At 36.7% G+C, this 19,299-nt stretch overlaps 3 protein-coding genes across 3 annotated transcripts; all 3 read right to left on the bottom strand.

Moving 5' to 3' along the window:
- Positions 932–1,665, bottom strand: LOC109836975 (protein BASIC PENTACYSTEINE7-like). The gene has a single exon (XM_020405040.1). The coding sequence runs from the start codon at positions 1,456–1,458 to the stop codon at positions 940–942; it is 519 nt and encodes a 172-aa protein (XP_020260629.1). The 5' UTR covers positions 1,459–1,665; the 3' UTR covers positions 932–939.
- LOC109836974 (plastidal glycolate/glycerate translocator 1, chloroplastic) lies at positions 3,960–9,400 on the bottom strand. Its single transcript, XM_020405039.1, has 8 exons — positions 8,864–9,400; positions 8,473–8,788; positions 7,107–7,368; positions 6,618–6,733; positions 5,824–5,933; positions 5,470–5,647; positions 4,874–5,003; positions 3,960–4,464 (listed from the first exon to the last, which is right to left on the bottom strand). The coding sequence occupies exons 1-8, from the start codon at positions 9,140–9,142 to the stop codon at positions 4,314–4,316; spliced, it is 1,542 nt and encodes a 513-aa protein (XP_020260628.1). The 5' UTR covers positions 9,143–9,400; the 3' UTR covers positions 3,960–4,313.
- LOC109838363 (choline-phosphate cytidylyltransferase 2-like) lies at positions 9,582–16,785 on the bottom strand. Its single transcript, XM_020406814.1, has 9 exons — positions 16,776–16,785; positions 16,184–16,394; positions 14,415–14,528; positions 12,754–12,849; positions 12,040–12,082; positions 11,779–11,934; positions 11,582–11,650; positions 10,171–10,281; positions 9,582–9,875 (listed from the first exon to the last, which is right to left on the bottom strand). Exons 1-9 carry the CDS (start codon positions 16,783–16,785, stop codon positions 9,783–9,785), a joined length of 903 nt encoding a protein of 300 aa, XP_020262403.1. The 3' UTR covers positions 9,582–9,782.

Genomic DNA, 19,299 nt, shown 5'->3' with positions numbered 1-19,299 from the left:
CTTCGTAATACATGATTAAATTATATACAGACCGAAGAGTCAAAACCCAAGATAAATGCTCCCATGGCTAAAGTGCACAAGATAATAAAAGCTGACATTGTTGATGGATACTCTCCTATGACTAAATACATGAATTGCAGCGATGTGAATTTTCATTGTGTATGCATGTAAAAAGGTAAATAATGATCAAACAAATTGACATGAGATTCAAATGCAAGAAGAGCAGCAAAAGCATGAAAATGAATCAAGGGGATCAATGTAGAAATGTCATGATGCATATAGAGTAATAAACTTCAGAATCAAATATCAACAGTGAAGAGACCTTTCCCATATTTCTACCTCTCCCTCTCCCTCTCCCTCTCCCTCTGGGAAAACAATCCAGAGAAATACAGACGCCAACTCTAAGCAAATATAAAACTGAGCAGATGAATATTTTTTACATGTATACTAATCTAAACAAGGGATGTGTCAACACCGCATAGATGATAGCTAAGATTAGTTGAAATCGAAACAGCAGGCACATATTGATGTGTTTTTGTGTTAAAACAGATTTGATATCCTTCTTAAAATTGATCTTATAACTCAAAAGGAGACTAGAACGTGATATAAGCTTACTACCACAGGTTGCAACAGTACATGGTTAGATAACAGACAGATATAAGAGTCCTAAGATGGTTTCGTAGATGTTAATCACATCAAATATGCAAATAGAGCAGCAATCAGAAGGAAATACCCCTTAATTTGCTACCTAATCGTGACAAACTTGTTAGTACCATGTCTCGCCCAGTGATCCTTCAAGTCCACAGCATAAGAAAGATCACGACCTTCACTCGCAAGCCTCTGAAAAGTTCACATTATGGCCGATACTCATTTTCCTTCATCCATACGACGCCCACCTGGCTTGAGAGTCATCGAACGGGAAGCTCGATATCGTCGTAGTTACAACATGTACGATTGCCAGCCACCGGATCCCCACCTATAGCACTGACGAGAAACACCCGTACACGTGCACACAGGTGCTGGCACACCCGAAAAATCCTGTGTTGTACCCTCAATGGTGGCATCTTGATTTCTCTTTTCTCGTTTGCCTGTTGAAATTGAAGTCCCTTTCTTCTTCGCTGGAGGCTTCTTTGGTTCTTTAGGCCTTAGTGCCTTAGTGGCAATTCTGACCTTAGCAGGTTTCGCTTCGATCTCTTTGTTCTTTTTTGTGTGTTCAGGTGAAGGGTCTCTTGTGGGAGAGAAGAAACTTCTCTGTGGAAACCAAGGGAACTCCATTGAAGAGGCTTCATTATCAGGCTCGTTCACTATTGAGCTTCTGTTAGTATATGCACTCATCTTGAGGAAACTTGGCTGGTACCCAGGAGCATTGCCTTCAGGAACTGAACTAGCCAAATTAGAAGGGTTTGTTTGATCGGAAAACACCCATTTCCTCGCACTAAATCTACCCTTTCCTTCCATATCAGCTGAAAGATCACAATGTGAATGCTCAGATTTGGTTTCTTTTCAGCTCATGAGATGAACTAAGTCCACACATAGTAGGGATATTGAGAGTCATCTGAGGAACAAAGAGCACATCAATTACCCCTCATATCATGCAAATATCATCCGGGTTGAAGATATTGAGATCCAAAATAGTAAGAAATGTGTCTACAAAGCCTACTGAATTCTTACCAAAAGAACACAGATAAATTCTATAATTTAATGCTACATCCAATTACCTGGAATGAAATCAAACATCAATGAACTTTTGCCCACCTCCAACTAAAGGGTTATGAAGCTTATTCAAATACCACATAAATACATAATACACCATGGGAATAAAGGGGGGGGAATCCTTATATCATTAAACTGACAAGAAAAAAAAAATGAAACACAGGCGCAAATTCAAATACCCACATGATATAGCATGAGAATTTGAGAAGGCACACTGATTTCTCAGTGAAAAGCCCATCTGGGTCATGAAATCTAGCAACAAATAACCTCACAATAAAGTCACGAGATCAGCGAGAAACATACAAACTATGAACTTGTAAAATATGACAACAAAACAATTAGTAAACAACAAAATCCAAGTAGAGGAGAAGGGAGGAACTCACATGCGCTTCAGTTTCCACCTAAAGTTTCAATCCATTTGCTTGGATTGAGATATGAATATGGGCTAGCTAAGATCAGAGAGGAAAACAGAGGAAAAGGAAGAACACTTCTTTTGTTGGGCAGTGCACCGATTACCATTTAAGACCAGTTGAATTGATGAGAGATAGTTCAGAGTAACAATATGGCCCCCATTTCCTGCAATAATTGCTAAAACTGCCATTTTGAGACAGGTTAAGTCATGGTTGCACTCCAGGGCTAATCTAAAGCTGAAGGAAATAAGGATCGGTTTGATTCCACTGCTGCCAGTTGTGGTTCTTGGATACTTTACTGTGCTTTGTTGCTTTGTCCAAAGGATTATTGGGTATTTTACAAGGACATTATTACCCTACATCTAGAATCATAGGAAGCCATATGTGATATGACATGAGCACTAAATTGGTATCTGTGAAAGGAAATTGCCATTTCAAAAGTGTGAAATGTGGTAGATATATATGAGTTTTTGTTTTAAACCCATTAAGACTTTTTTTAAAAAAATCCACCCACTATGTTTTTATTTCCGGAAATCGACCTACTTCGTAGCCACGTCAACAACATGACACGAAACGGGTCGATTTTTTTTAATCTCATCTCTACATACTCGGGGTTGCCAGCCCCGACTATTTTGACAGTAGCAAAATTAGTCGGGGTTGACAACCCCGACTATTTAGAGACGAGATTAAAAAAAATCGACCCGCTTCGTGGCCACGTTGCTGACGTGGCCACAAAGTGAGTCGATTTCTGGAAATAAAAACAAAGTGGGTCGGTTTTTTTTAAAAAAAGTTGGATTGAGTTTAAAAATGAAAATTTCTTCATATGAGGAGTTTTAATTGTTAACTAATGAAATTATTTTCATAAAAGTCGCCTTTAACGTTGACTGGTTAACATCCACTAGTTAATGGTTATTCGTAGACTATATTTGAATGTCAATTTATACGAAACCATCTTTAGATAGTACCTCTCTTTCAATCAACCACATTGGACCAAATTTTTTTCCCCTTCTATTTTCACCCTTAATGCCAAACTAACAGTATTTGTTCCCCCCTTGCTAATATAACAAGTATTCTAGAAATTAAGGATAAAATGAAAAAAGAAAATGGTCAAATATGATTGATTGAAAGAGAAACCTCATTTAAATGTAGCTTCCGTATAAAACGAAAGGAAATCCTGTTTCAAAGATGGTCTTCATATTTAAAAAATAAAAATAAAATAAAGCTTTGCCCACTTTCTTTGCACGCTTTAGGCACGTTGAAATGGACTTAGCTATCAGCTAGCATGAGAGGGAAGCTCATTCTAATGTTGACTTCTGCAGACAAAGAAGTGGAGTTTTATAGCAACTTGTGATTTGTGGGTTATGAAAATCTTTCTGAAGATTAAGAGATAGTTAACCCCTTCTTTTAAGGGACAAGAAAAGAATTAATCAGACTCAGTCAATTCACATTTATTGAACAATTTTTCAAAACAGACCCCTTTAGAGTTTTATTTTTCAAAATCGACCATTTTTTGTTTTATTTATCAAAACCGACCCGATTTTGTGATTAGCAGCCTAATCACCATCCTAAATAGTCGGGGTTGGCAACCCCGACTATTTAGGAGGGTGTTAAACCCTGATTAGATGCCTTAAACACTAAAAATTAAGGTCCTAAATAGTCGGGTTTGCCAACCCCGACTATTTAGGAAGGTGATTAGGCGGTTAATCACAAAATCGGGTCGGTTTTGATAAATAAAACAAAAACCGGTCGATTTTAAAAAATAAAACTCTAAATGGGGTTGTTTTGAAAAATTGTTCTCTATTTAATCCTTTACACATTCAGCACATACATAAAGAAGAATCCCAGATCTATTTTCATCAATTAGTCTTCGGTCCTTAAATATTCAGCGCATAGAGAGCACAAAACCAACCACGGCTGCCTGCAATGCTATCATATTTAATCATTTGCAGATTCTGCACATAATCAAATTACTGGTTGTTTCAGTCACACCACAATGATTCTTTTCGCTACGACGTCAAAAATAAATAACATGATAATGTTGCAAACGGTGCCTCGAAAGTTTTGTCGGTCTCCAAGTTTATATGTGCATTCTGTTATGATCTTTGAGCACGTTTTGCTCTTGCACTGATCAACCCAATCTGCTTCTTCCGTCATCAAGACAATAACAAGAAGTACAAACGAACATCTGAATCAACCAACAATCATCAACAGACTTTGCCTCACTGCTGGCACAGAGCAAAGTAGTGAACCAAAAATTCCAGTCAGCGCATAAGCAATAGCGCAAAATGGAAGGGCCTCGGGCTCCTTAGCTGACAATGCTGCTGTCCCCAGTCCATGAGCACTGGTCATAAACATCATGTCATGAACCGTTAAGCTCGTAATCAAGTTAGAATTTAAAACCGTTCAAGTGATGCTTGCTGGTAAATGTCTCAAGTTAGTACGAAAAATTTGTATCAACAATCAGCTTACCAAGAACATATGTAATAGAAAATAAAAATTACACTTTATCAGTTACCAATATTTGATGAAAAATATTATGTAAGTATCAAAAGATATGCATGCTCACATGCACATACGCGTAATTTTTGGCTAAGTTACCTGCGCTCATAAGATCATATACCATAGTTGAGAAAAAATTTCTGTAATAACTAAGCAGAACTTCCAAAATCCTCTAAAGAGGCATTTGTAAATCATGCAGTTTTATAAGAAACAGTCTATTAGGCGGATAGAAAATAATTATGGGGATGTACCTAGAAGCAGTTGCAATTCCTCTAGCAATCGGATCGTCTAAGCGGAGTTTATCCATGACTGCTTGCACAAAATTTGCTCCAACAAGTCCAGTCAGAACAACCACAGCAGCAGTAAGAGACGAATTAGCACCTAAACCACACATAAACCACAGCAGTAGTAAGAGATGAATTCGATGGCCATAACCTGGTTTCAACCCTAAATATTGATCAATTCTTCATATTTTTCTTACATTAGAAGTTGACAGGTTGTCACTTCTATTGGTCAGTAAGATTCTAGGATGTTTATGTATCCGAAGCAAGTTTTCAAGAAACTGCTAGAGTTTTAGCAAAAGCTGCAACATGGTGTTTGTAACGAGGGAGAATGAGAGAACTGTAAGGAGATAATACTTTACACGCTTACAATTTCTAGCTGTTCTTGTTTATATTTTATATTTTTGACTTTTTAATCATCAATTACAAAACTGGAACCCAAAGCAAAGCAGACCATTCACAAAAATTACACACTGACAAAAGCAAAAGCTGAAAAATGTGAAGAAACTGGAACCAAGGTATTATCCTATATTTTATTGTTTGTCCATTTAGCACTAAGAAGATACCTTCAAACAAGGATACAATGCTTAGGGCTAATGCCACTGTTATGCATCTTGGCAATATTGATATGGTCAAGGTTGGCTCCAGCCCAACGACACGGCCTATGATAGCAGTTGAGTACAGAGAGAACGCACTTGCGATAATCACTGATGAGAAAATCTCCGCTGCGTGCCTCTTGACAAGCTAATAACCAGGAATAAATACGTTTAGCCATGATAATTTAGACTTCTCAAGTCATACAAAAAAATCTCGGTATGAAATAAGTTACACATCGACTAGAGTAAAGGCGATAGAAGAAAATAGGTTTACATCCACGCATGTAGCTTAAAAGATGTAATATTATGTAACAAAAATGGTACCTTTCTTTGTTTGAACATTGAAAAGGCAAATGAAATTATGACTGATCCTAAAAAGCCCATAAGAATGTCACCAGCTCCTGGATTTGATGAAACCTTGGTAAGGTAGGAACCTGCAGATATATTTCGTTACATTCTGTAGGCCTATATTAAATGAAGATAAGAACTCCACATCTTTTCAGAAAACTTTCAATTTGGTAATAACTGAAGATAGATTCTAGGATAAACTATGGATAGACCCCTGTATTATTCCCGATTGCGGACTGACCACCCATAGTTCCATCGTTGCAGATAGACCTCCTAAGTGAATTTTTTTGACTCTTTTACCCTAAGAAAAATAATTTGGTTTATTGACAAATAGACATCCGGAGGGTAAAACAGTAAAAAAAAATCACTCAGGGGGTCTATCTGCAACAATAGAGCTATAGGTGGTGTATCCACAACTAGCCCTCTAGATTCTATGAAAATGATGCATGCATTTTATTTCCCTTAGTATTGATGACCATTCAATTTTATATAATTCAATTTTATATGGTATATCGTCAACCAAACTAAGCAAACAGTAAGGTTGCTTGTGTATGACAAATTCTCTAGTTGCTTCACGAGAAAAAAAATCTTAAAAAATTGAGCAGTAGCAAAATGGTCCTAGCACAACCAAAAAAAAATCAAGTTCAAGCATCTTCCAAAATTTTTGAGGTGCTTCAGGCAAGAATTTACGCTGTTTGATAAAACCATTTAAAGGATATGCATAAAGAATCCAACATTGAAAATGAGAATAATGGAACAGATCTATAAACCTAGAACAGCATCCGTTCCAGACTGCGAAATGTACCCATATGCTATTGCTGCTAGATCTGCAGAAAATGCACAGGAGATAATTGGGTGGAATACTTTCTTCACGTTCGATGGTAACCTTAATAAGAAACCAAACAAAATTAAAATGACTATTAAGATTTCTATCGATAGTAAAAATATTTATATATGTTTACTTGGGTTAATTGCTGATAGAATCCCTGCACTATCGCCCAATTGTGGATAAACCCTTGTAGTTCTAGTGATACAGATAGCCCTTTAAGTGAAATCTATTTGACTCTTTTACCCTCAGGAGGTCTATTCGTCAAAAAAAATTCTATTTCTCTGAGGGTAAAAGAGGAAATAAAATTTTCACTAAGAGGTCTATCTGCAACAATAGGACTACAGGGGGTGTACCCTCAATTGGGCGACAGTACAGGGTCTATCCATAACTAACCCAATCTACTTTCGAACAAATAAAAGCAGCATATTACCCTGAGCCAACCATGTATCCTAAGACTGTAGCAGCAAGTAAGAAAGGGAGGCATGTCCTTGCATTTGTACCAAGCGCTGTTGGATTTACATAGGCTAAAATGAACGAGGAAACGAAAATGGCACTCCAAGCCCAAACTTCTGTTTGTGAAAATGGAGAAGGTTTAGCCATTGGCTCAGCAGGCATCATTTCGGTATTCACTATTTTCCTCACGGTTAAGGCTGTATATCCTGCAACAGAAAGTGAAGCCAACCAGCCGCCAACTGTGGAAACAAGACCACACAGAGTGTGTTATTTTGAAAGAATCGATACTCCACTAGAAATAAAATTTCAAGAAAACACTTCTAGAGTCTTTAGATTCTTTGCAAATGAAAAGCCAAGAAAAAGTAGAAATTGATTGTCCAGAAAATTATTATATGCATGCCCGTTATTCTTTACACTCCCTTCATCCCTCCTCTGACTTATTAAAGTACAAGGAAAACTCGCCCATTCCAAAAAAATCTAATGTTTCTAGTTGCATATCTGGCTTAATTTCCACTTTCTTGTAGCTCTAAAAAATACAATTACCATAAGAAAAAAAAATGTTTCGTTATAATTTTCAAATTATAGTTATTCAGGGAAGCACTGGGGTTGACCTTGCAGGCTTTGCAATATTCAGAAACTACTCACTGCAATGGAAGCAATGACAAGGGAAATACCAGTGGTTTCTCCTGGCAGGTTGTTTACGAAAACTAACCTGTTTCTAATAATTCAGAGAAAGTTTTAGTTGTTTGTAAAAAGATTATAAAACTATAGATTAACATTATATTATGCTAACTTGTATGTTTTGACAGTCATGTGAAATACTAAAAAGCTGAAAGGGTTGCCTCGACATTAGTCCCCCAAATCTTAGATATTTTGAAAGTAGTCACTCAAATCCTTTCCTCTGATTAGCAACTGGTTGAAATTGAGGGAATATTTCTTCATCTTTCATATTTTTTGGCTGCAATGGCAATTATACCCTTATGTATTCAAACTTGTGTTTAGTTGGGTGTTGATATTGCAAAGAATTTTTTTTATTTTCTCAGAATTTGAAGCTGCACAAGAATGTGAAAGAGAACCATGGTTAACAATTTGGGTTGTAAATGTAACAAAGAGACTAATTCCAAAACACTTAACAATTTGGCGGGACTAGTATCAAAATATTAAGATTTGGGGGAATTAATTTAAACTACGAAAGATCTGGGGGACTAATATCGGAAAACCCCAAAGCTAAAAGGGTTTAAAGGGTGCCGGCCAATAAATTCAAGTTTGCTCTCATCTTTTAAGTTCATCTCCAAATTCAAAAACAAATAACAACACGAGGGTCTGGCAATTAAATGACACACCTAAGATGAAGCAAATCTTAAGCCCCGAAGCAGCGGGAACGTCCCTAACAGCAAGAGGAAGAACCACCAGAGACGGCACGTAAAACAGCGGCAACCATCTCTGAATAAACAACGTCGCCGGCTCGAAAAACCCCATCAGCCCCATCGCAGCGTCAGGCACGACCGAATCCAGCACCATCAACACCGTGAACACGCAGAACATCCCGAAAAGCGCGCTGGGGAACCTTATAGCCGCCGCAGCGAAAGCCTTCTTGAGAAAATAATCCGACGCGAGAACCAATCCGAGCGAAACCGCTAGGTGCAGAACTCCGACCACCTGCAACGTAATCACATGACAGGACTCAGAATTCAAGAACTCAAAAATGTTTTGCGTGGGTCGATAAGAACTTACAGTTGGGAGTCCGAACGTGGTTCTGGGGGCATCGGAGCTGGAGGACCTCACCAGAACTTGTTGACGGAGTGAGTTATCGTCATCGGATTGCATTTGGAAGGGAGCGGTGGAGATTTTTCTGTTCGGGGACGAACGTGAGCAAATGGGTTTGTTTCGGGAGGACTTCCGAGGCCTGGGGACTGAGAAATGGGGTCTCGGGGAGGAGAAGTAGGTGACATTGGGAAGCCAAAGAGAGAGGATTGGAGAAGGGAAAGCCATTGGAGGAAACGTTCGTTTCATCAATGTGAAGGGGATCTATACTTTTGAACATCGTCGCTGTTGTCATGTGGACAGAAACAGCTGTCAGGGGAATAAGAGGATATGGCAACCCAATATATATGGTGCTCAAATCATAGCAGTAAAAGAGAAGTTGCATGGTAAAGCCTTCAGGTTTTGTTTGGTTTTGTTTGATTTACGCAAGTTTAATTGACCTACCACAGAATCTCTCTGAGTCACTACAAGACTCCATCAGAAACGACATTTTCAGCATTACTTTCAAATAAAGAAAAAGCTCATGAAGCATAATATGCCAAACATGCTGTACTCAATAAACCCACTTTTCCTCTATTGAGTCTCTATCGGAGACTTGGGAGAAAAAAAAAGGGTAAGTGATCATCAATTTCACACTGATTAGTGCAGAACAATGATCATCAACTTCAATGATTGATACAGACAAAAATGAAAATAGAAACAAATTTTATTTAACTCTTGAAGAAAGAATCACGAAGTAGAGCGTAGTAATATTTGCTGCCACCGTCCCTACTTTGTGGGCCGATGCCGTTGCAACAGAAAAGCAAAAAAAGAATAAAGGAGAACAGCAACAGCTGATTGTGAAAAGCTACCAAATCTACAAAATTTATGGGGAGTGCTTTGCATATTTTTACATGGTAGGATAAGGAAAGTAACGATCAATTAGTTCTCGGCTCGATTGCCGCCTCAAACTCTCCTGTATTGCCTCTTTAATTGCAGTTTCCTGCAGCCAAAAGAAACGTGAGTGAGATGATAATTATAAGTTGAAATGGATGTCACTAATACTACTATCTCAGAGACCCATGTTTTAAAAAAAATAGACCTCTACCATTTAAAACTCATGAACGAAAAATTAAACCAAAGTCCTCGTTCTGAAACCTAATGTCCTTTACACCCTAATGGCTGTGAGAGAAAACACCGAAGAAGTTGAATTTATAGTACGCTGATAATACAGAAGAATTGCTACACTGATAATACTAGGTCTCATTATCGATAAGGGCTTCGATTCTACAGCTTACCATAGCATGGCAACCTTCCTCAAACTTCGCAAGAAAACCAACAACCCATCGATCAGCATTCTCCAACCACAGGTTAGGATGACTTCCAGCAGTCTTTGCTACTGTATGTAACTGCAAAATACAAGTCCACGGTCAAAGCTTTTGTACGTGCACCAAAATTTATAGAGATTGTCTATACTCAAAAGTGAACTGGCCATTGCCATGATTGAGCCCTAATAGTACTTCAAGCTTGAAGCTTTTATTTTGCTCCTCCGCAAAAAAGAGCTGAAACTGAGTAACTAGGAGGACTATTGATCATTTATCTACTTATGTTCTGATACCTGGCTAGAAAGTACAGCATTGCAGAAATTCTGCATATACACATGAAGAATGGACTGGATGAGCTTACAGCCATAATCAAGCCTTATTATCAATAAAAATATCTACATAAAAATTACTCAAAACATCCTTCTAAGATTTTGCCTGTATACTGCCATCTTGCTTATTAGTTTTACTAACACAATGGAAACAAATTATTTAAAAGAAGCCTCACCAGTAAAGGACAAAGGCCTCCATCTTTTTTATTCTGTGTATGCCGCACAGTGTAGAACAAATGAAGATCAATGATAAAAAAAGCTTAAAATAAATAATATGGTATTAATATTTTGTTTAATACAAGTTTAAAGTGAGCCAGTATATGGCTAATAACTATGTACAGAGTCTAACAAAATTGCCAATTAAAAGTATTTAATCCCACATATATTATAGGAGAAAAACAAAACTAACACTTTGCAGCTTGATTGTCTTGACAAAACATAACGTGAAGGAAGTCATCAATTTCAACATAGCAACTATTTAAATAGTGACCAAGGCAAAGAGAAGCTTGATCCACTAAATTTAGGATATTCCAATAGGATTAGCAAGGAAAATATGTCAAGGAATGCAAAAGCTCTTTGTTACCATGTACAACATCACTTTGTGGAATTCAATTACAGCAAAAGCCAATTTATTCCAAGTACCAACTAGTTGACTGATTGAATGAAACTTACTTTCACTAGTTTTTGCTACACTTGTCAAGTGTAGTTTGCCTGTAGGGACTTGGTGACTATAATATGCATTATCTTTATAGTGCAAAACCATCCAAATGAAAACGCACGAAAATAACTCCAACTTATGGCCAATAACTGGATACCAATTCCATCAAGTTCTTGAATAGGCATGGAAGCATGGTAAGTTGCTAACTATAACTCTATCCTTCTTTTGCACTGAGTCTAGAAGATAACAGGAGAATCCAATCTTACTTTTTCCCCTCAGATAATCATCTGTATTTGGGCACGTTCTCCAAACTTACCAGTCTTCATCAACTTGGAGCAGTTCAATATGATTAGATATATGTAGTTGATCTTTACAAACTTAAAAACTTAGATCTCACCTTTTGCTGATGGTCCTTGACTTTCTCACGAAATTTTGTGATTCCCATGTTTACCCTTAATTGCTTCTCCTGATAATTAAAAAACAGCAGTCATCAATCATTTTTTTAGCAAAACAAATGCATTGGAAAAAGAGACATAAGAAGGTCAGCAGCGAAGACAAAGAATTGTCCCCACTAGTATCAAAATTTTATTTTACCTTGACATAGCTCACACCAAGGTCCTTCCTCGAATATCCACGAGCTAAATTACGCATAACATACTTGTTGTAGTCCTTAAGTATCCTCATTATGACATCTGATGTCGATATTCCATCTGTACGCTTTGTTTCCTTAAATTTGCCTATGGATTTAACCTACAATAGATTATTGTTTAATTTTGATTACAATATTCCTGCAATAAAATAAAAACTTTATCATGGAAGTCGTTTCATATAAACAATTTGATCAAGAGAACTAACAAATTCATATACATCATTCCCAGCTCCACTTGAATCTGCATATCTACAAAGATTAACAGACATAATTGTAAGTCACTGCAGTGGCATGGGATAGCAAGAATAAACGTGAAATACATATAGATGTTAGGATGAAGTCAGAAAGTTCAGCTAAAAAGGCGCTTTTAAGTACTTTTATCAGTGTTCACATATAGAAGATAAAGTTGATGGCTGATAACCTGCGATTTTGACAAATAGAGTTATAGGGGCATAAAAGTCGGTACCCAGACTACAGCAAATGCACATTCTACCATTGTTACCAGTTACTATTGTCAGTCACATGGCCTGCCAAATTTGTTCGGTTAAGCAAGGAAAAGAAATCCTCATTATAACCTTAACTAGTTACAAAGAGCTAAGTCCTTTATCAGAGAAACTTCTAAATATCAACAAGGATGTTTAGCATTGGAGGCGAACTCCTCAAGGAAGACAGCTTGATGAAATTAATAGTGAAAGATGAATGGATATTGCCTCTCTATACCAAGATCACGTGTCCAGTTAAATTATGCATCAACTAAAATTGCACAATCTACCATAAATTATCACCATAACGTATCAATACATTTATCTGCTCACAAGAAAATAGTCATGTTTACCAAGAAGGAACAATTTCATTCAGAATTGAAAACCAAGACTTGGCATAGCGATGAAACTTTGAACATTTAAATGGATAATTCTTACGGGAGGGCATCATGAGCCACATAGTCAATCTTGTGCTTGTCAATGAACTCTTGGTTTAAGACCCATGGAGCATCAGTAATAACCTCATCAACCCACCTAAGATGGAAAATGAGAATAATTTTAGTACCAACATCAATAAAAATGTTTCTGCAACTAACTAAAAACAAGAATAAATCATATGCAGTCCATTTTCTGTATTTCCCAAACTATAGTCAGAAAATAAAATTTTAATCCTTCTTCGGGACAGTTTGTATGAAGATGATATTGGAAATACAGTTTCAACAATAGATGAAATTAGCTAAATTGATCCAGAAGTAAATACACGACAAATGTTTAAGATGCACAATCATTTCACTGTGCCAAATGATTAATATGATGCATGTAACAAATCTCAAGAGTAGACATTGCGCAGTCTATAATTTTGCAAAAGAAGGAAGTGCACTACATTTTCTGCATATTAGCTTAGTAAATAAAGGAAGGTTCTTAAGTTCCCTAATAATTTCTAGAAATGCATCATTTGTAGGACATGGATAAGCACACAACGTATTTAGTGGGGAGTCATCCCCGGCATATCATAACAAAGAAATAAATTCACAATAATACTTCGTGAAAAATGCAAAACAACATCAACCAGTACAACACTGGTATGCCGGGCGTTGATACGGCACTACAAGTTCAGCAGGGGGGGCGCACAGTCAACAAATTGAACGCCCCCTGCGATAATCAACATTCAACAATTTAGAGAATTACGTCTCAACTAAAAAAACTTACAAAGTAAATCTGAAAATTGCATCTCCAATATGGTGGGAATTGTAAAAACATGTGGCATTTAATTTAAGTTGCAACAAACTATTCCCTATCTCATAACATCGACAAGATGAAGACATCCTTTTACTTTAAGTATTTAACAATACTGATCTTAGCTAAGCACTAGTAAATCACAGAGATCAATCATTTGTCTGTCTCCTAACTCATTAGCCTAAAAGCATAGTGCAACATAAGATAAAAAAGTGGTCAGAACGAGAACAATTTGTTGGAATGCAAGCTTATGGTCTACAAATCGTCACTTGTTCATGTATGTGTCCTTTTTAACCTATGCATAGAAACACATGAGCCATTCCTTATTATACATTTCATATTGCAAAACACTAGTAATTTTAAATTAGGTCATCAACATGAAAGTCAACAAAAAGAAACATATATGATCCTTCAAGTCCTCAACAACTCTGATAGTGATAATATCAAAGATGACACCATCAAGTATTTAAACACTCATATTCTGTATACATGAGTATTTGCTTTGTTATTCTGTCTCTACTGCCTAAATCCAGTCGGTTTTGGACCCTTGCCAACAGTGTACTATTAAATTATTCATCAATGTTAACTTTTAGATGTTAACAATATATGAAAACCATATTATGATACACAATATTTCCTGTCACCTTCTGCAATCAAATTATTAGACAAGAACAGTAGTTTTATGGTTAGAATGGAGTCAAGAGAGCTAAATAGAGAAACACAAGCAAAATTAGTAATAGTTGACATACTACAATTTATTTTTACAATGAAACAAGATTTCGTACAAAAATCCGGTCTCTTGGAAGTGCCAAACTAAGCAAATAAAAACAATCATATAGTCAAAAGAAAAGAACAGAATGTACTTGCAGTGACGGAGTGATTCATAGCGCTCAGACTCGGACATGACAGTTTTCCCCTTGTATCGATGAGTGACTTCATCATTACAGCAGCCAACAAGCAAATAGGTGTTTGGAAATCTGGAATAAGGAATAACTAATTAAATTTAATAAAATGGTTGTTTATATGATACAGTTCTACTATTGTAAATGCATGACTAGAAAGTAGTCCTTGGAAATTGTTTATGAGATAAAGAGCCAAATAAAATTAAAGTTACTTTGAATAGTCTAGAGTTCAGTTGTTTTTCAGTATTAAGGAGAACATGAAATGAACATATCAGGAAAAAGCTGGTGTTAATATATAGAATATAACCTACATTTGAAAATTAATTTACACACATCAAGTAGGTCAACAATGAACAAACAAATCACACACTGGAGAATAGATGGCTCTGCCTGGCTATATATACCTTACAGAAATCACATAAATGAGGCAACTTTGTTTCCAGCAATGTATATACGGAGTAATCAGATAAAGTTTCCATGTACTACGAACATTATATTTGCTTTCTAAGGTAGAATAATATGCTCTACACTTCTAGTAATTAATGGCCTAACTTTAGTTTGATGGGAACACAAAATTCATTTATAACAATTTCATTCTTATATAATTAGAAGCGATGATGGTACTGTGGAAGACGCTTGCTTGCTTAAACATTGTATTAACAGTGAAAAAAATATACTGAGAACTTCAAAGAATAAGTGATACACTTCACCATACTATCTTCATCTTCTATTTTCAACTTATTCACCTACCCTCCCTCTTTATGTTCCTACTCCCTAGACTGAGAAGCCATAGGTGAGATCCACTGAGTTTGCCAGTGTACAGGTGGACATCTAGGCGCTTAAGAGACAATTTACATTAAACAGCAGAATAATTATGAATGTGGAGAGACATAAATAATAATCACAAGTTGGCTGGGGATTTGAGGGTCGGATTAAAAAAATTTAGCTTTCATATAATCTAAGCTACCCCCAACTAATACTAGTAACAATAACTGGACAAATTTTTAAAACCAACCTGTTTGCCAAAAAAATTCCAAAAAAAGACCCGTTTCAAACTTAATTTCAAAAACCGAACCAGTTAGCTGAAACTGGGTCGGTTTTTGGAAAAAAAGTTCTCAAACTTCACGGGAGTTGAAGTCCCGTGAAAAACTTCACGGGACTTCAACTCCCGTGAAGTTCGGGAACTTTTTTTTGCAAAAACCGACCCAGTTTCAGCCCAACTGTGTCGGTTTTTGAAATTAAGTTTGAAATGAGTCTTTTTTTGGGAATAAAATTCAAAAAATGCTGGTTTTGAAAATTTGTCCAACAATAACTATAACAAAATATGTAAACAGATGCTTTCTATATTGAGTTACAAACACTTGTATTTAATATCATTAATTATCAATAAACAGCATAGCAATATAATCCTTGATAAAATATAAATGCAACAGTCTACTTTCTGCTTCAATATTTTGATAATGCCTGCCTTGGTCTAAATTGTTATTGCATCACGAAATGAAAGAAAAATCAATAGAAGAAGCTTCAGCCCTTAATTCTATATTGCATGTTGCCTGTCCCGAAATTAGTGATAAATTAAAAAAAAAAGGAAAATCAATTTCTATGCCTAATTTCACTAACCCAACATAAGCTACTCAATTTGTACACCTAGTTTCACTAATCAGCACCAATTCCAAACGTGTTCACGTCAAGAGACCAAATTTCTAGAAATAGGTTAAACAAAAGCTCACAATTTTTTGGCCTGCTCTAGGGCTCGAGCGTGTCCGAAGTGGAACAGATCGTAGATCCCATCAGCGTAGACTCTGACCGGTCTCTCCCCCAAATCTTTTACCTCCGCCGNCCTTCGCACTGCCGACGCGAGGTCATCGGCATTCGCGCCATCGACAAAAAGAGATGGATCCTGATTCGAAGCGGTTAAAGGGGGAGAGAAATTGAGAGGACCTTGTGGGGTTTTATAAAGAGAAGGATTAAGGTTAAGACGGCATATAATTTAGATTAGGTTTTTTGGTATTATTTGCTTGATTATAAGCAGGCAAAGGACTTCGATTATCTTTGCGTAATTACCATATTAGCCCTTTATAGGCGTGTGACGTGATTCACACGATATGACTTAAAAAGGGATGAAGTACTTCCTACAAAATTAGATGCTAGAATTTTTATTTCTTTTATGGCTGGCATAGACAAGAATTAAACTCAGTACCACATAAGAGAGCAATACGGTTTTATTATGTGACCTATTGGGCAACTCGAGATGTTAGAATTTAGGGAAAAATGTGTCCAGGCCCCAAAAGTGGGAACTTCGTGTGACTAGCCCCCTTGTACTTTGCCCCATGTGGAATAGCCCCAAAAAATGAGCTTTAATGTTTTAAGCCCCCTCCACGTCAGCTTTATACTAAAAGCAGATCGTATTTTGCAAAAAAATCGAAACTGTCCTTCTCTTTCTTCCCCAGACGAGTCCTGGTCCGAACAACAGAAGTCACTTCTCATTAATGCGATATGATGGGGAAAATGGAGGGAATTTCCCCCCTTTTTTTACTCCATCTCATGAGCAATAACTAGTTAGTTCTCCATTACTCCTCCTCCTCAGACCAAAATTCTCTCCATAACTCTCTCCATCATGAGCAATAACTAGTTAGTTCTCCATTACTCCTCCTCCTCAGATCAAAATGGCTAAAAAGATATCATCTGCATTGTCTCTTCGCAGTATAAAGCGGTATTCTTGAAGATTAATTCTTCAACCACCATCTTGGATCTCAAGTTTGATGCGGCAGAGAGGTTAGATCTTCCATACGAGTCATTAATTTTGGCATACGAAGATCAAACAGTTGGAAGCTTAAAAATTCTCATTGAGAACGATGGTGATCTGACGTCTATGGTGGAGCATTGCCACAATCTTGGACTGAAAGAAAGAGGTTCACGTGCAAGCCTTTAAAGAAGGAGATGATTCTTCGAATAAACAGGAAAACGAGCAAGTCCGACAAGACAAGTAGGTTAACTGTAAAATCAATTAACTTAAGTTCTAATCGTCTTCTTGTTAGTTCTATACTAGGTTTAACTGGACTTCAGTTCTAATGTTTTATTTGTCATTAAGCAGTTCTTTGTTATGCTCCATACTAGAGTTCTAATGTTTTATTTGTCAGTTCTAATCGCTATTTTGTTAGTTCTACTAGAGTTATTGCTGGTTCCACTATAGTTCCCATATTGTTAGTCCTAATTGTTATAAATTAGATATAACGTGGTATAAATTAACGTGGTATAAATTAGACAATGTAGGTATAAAATAGAACTAACAAGCCATCAGTTAGAACTGACACTAACACACTACAGATTAGAACTAACACTGTGCATATTATTAGAACTAACACGCTACAGAATAGAACTAACACTGTAGGGGATTAGAACTAACACTCTACAGAATAGAACTAACACTGTGCAGATTAGAACTAACACTCTACAGAATAGAACTAACACTGTGCAGATTAGAACTAACACTGTGCAGATTAGAACTAACACTTTACAAAATAGAACTAACACTGTGCAGATTAGAACTAACACTCTACATAATAGAACTAACACTGTGCAGATTAGAACTAACACTCTACAGAATAGAACTAACACTGTGCAGAATAGAACTAACATGTTATAATTTTGAAATAGCTTGTTATAAAATAGAAATAACTTCGTTAAATTAGAACTAACCTTTAATGGCTATATTGTTTGTTCTAATAGCTATTATGTCAGTTCTAATCAATGCACTGTTAGCTCTAATGGTTATATTGTTAGTTCTTTTAGTTCTAATTGATTCTAACAGCAAGCAATTGTCGTTTTTGCTTTTTAGCTTTTGCTATTATCTGTTGATACTTCTATTATTTGTGCAGTTTGAAATCAAAAAGTGTAGACTGTGGCCCGTCGGCGTTGTTGACCACAAGTGTTCCAGATAAGAATCCCAATGACAATCCTTCCGGAGATGATGTCATGACGATTGATGACATGATTAGCAGATCAGAGAGGATTCCTGCTTGGTGGCACACAGCTTTAACCGGTGAGGGACAACGATTTGAAAGTGCGAAGGAGTTAAGATTGGCCTTGCTATACTACTCCATGGCAAAAAAATTCGAATACGAGTTTGGGAAGAATGAACCGAAGCGTATTCGAGTGTTTTGTCGGTTTAAGGCAGCCAAAAATTGTCCGTGGATGTTATTTGCCTCTCCACCGAAAAATGATAATAGACTTGAAATCAAAAGGTTTGTGGACAATCACAGTTGTGGGCAGCATGGCAATAATGCTGGTCAATCTAGAGCCTCAAGGCGATTCATTGCTACCCAATTACAACCCATGTTAAAGGTTCGACCGGATATACGGCCTATTGACGTTCAAAAGGAGTTTCTATGCTCGTATGGGATTAGGGTCGATTATAGTAAGATTTGGTGGGGTAAAGAAAGAGCACAAGAGAAATTATGATTATAGTAAGATTTGGTGGGGTAAAGAAAGAGCACAAGAGAAATTATATGGTGATGCCCATGAGTCCTACGATCAATTACGATGGTAAATAGAAGATGATATATAACAAAAGACAAACTAATTTCCTTTATGTGACGTTGATTATAGTTATTTTTTCAATGTTGGTACTAACGCTTAATCTTCAATTTTCTAGGTATGTAGAAGAGGTCAAGAAGACAAACCCAGGTAGCTATATTCATGTTGAACAAAATAAGGGGAGGTTTACAATGTTATTCATATGCTACGCCGCCTGCATAAATGGTTTTTTATACGGCTATAGACCACTCTTATTTTTGGATGGTACCTTTCTTAAAGATCGATTCAAAGGCATACTCCTAAGCGCCGT

This window comes from Asparagus officinalis, chromosome 4, assembly GCF_001876935.1.
Source record: "Asparagus officinalis chromosome 4, Aspof.V1, whole genome shotgun sequence".
NCBI lineage: Eukaryota > Viridiplantae > Streptophyta > Magnoliopsida > Asparagales > Asparagaceae > Asparagus > Asparagus officinalis.
The sequence above is the reverse complement of the archived record's forward strand: the minus strand, read 5'-3'. Positions and strand labels throughout refer to the sequence as shown.

Excerpts from the sequence above, each read along its gene's own strand:
- LOC109836975 (XM_020405040.1), bottom strand. The coding sequence starts at position 1,458 with ATGGAAGGAAAGGGTAGATTTAGTGCGAGGAAATGGGTGTTTTCCGAT.
- LOC109836974 (XM_020405039.1), bottom strand. The coding sequence starts at position 9,142 with ATGAAACGAACGTTTCCTCCAATGGCTTTCCCTTCTCCAATCCTCTCT. Across the intron at positions 5,934-6,617 it reads TGGAACGGATGCTGTTCTAG|GTTCCTACCTTACCAAGGTT; the intron begins GTTTATAGATCT and ends ATATATCTGCAG. Across the intron at positions 5,648-5,823 it reads CAATGTTCAAACAAAGAAAG|CTTGTCAAGAGGCACGCAGC; the intron begins GTACCATTTTTG and ends CCTGGTTATTAG.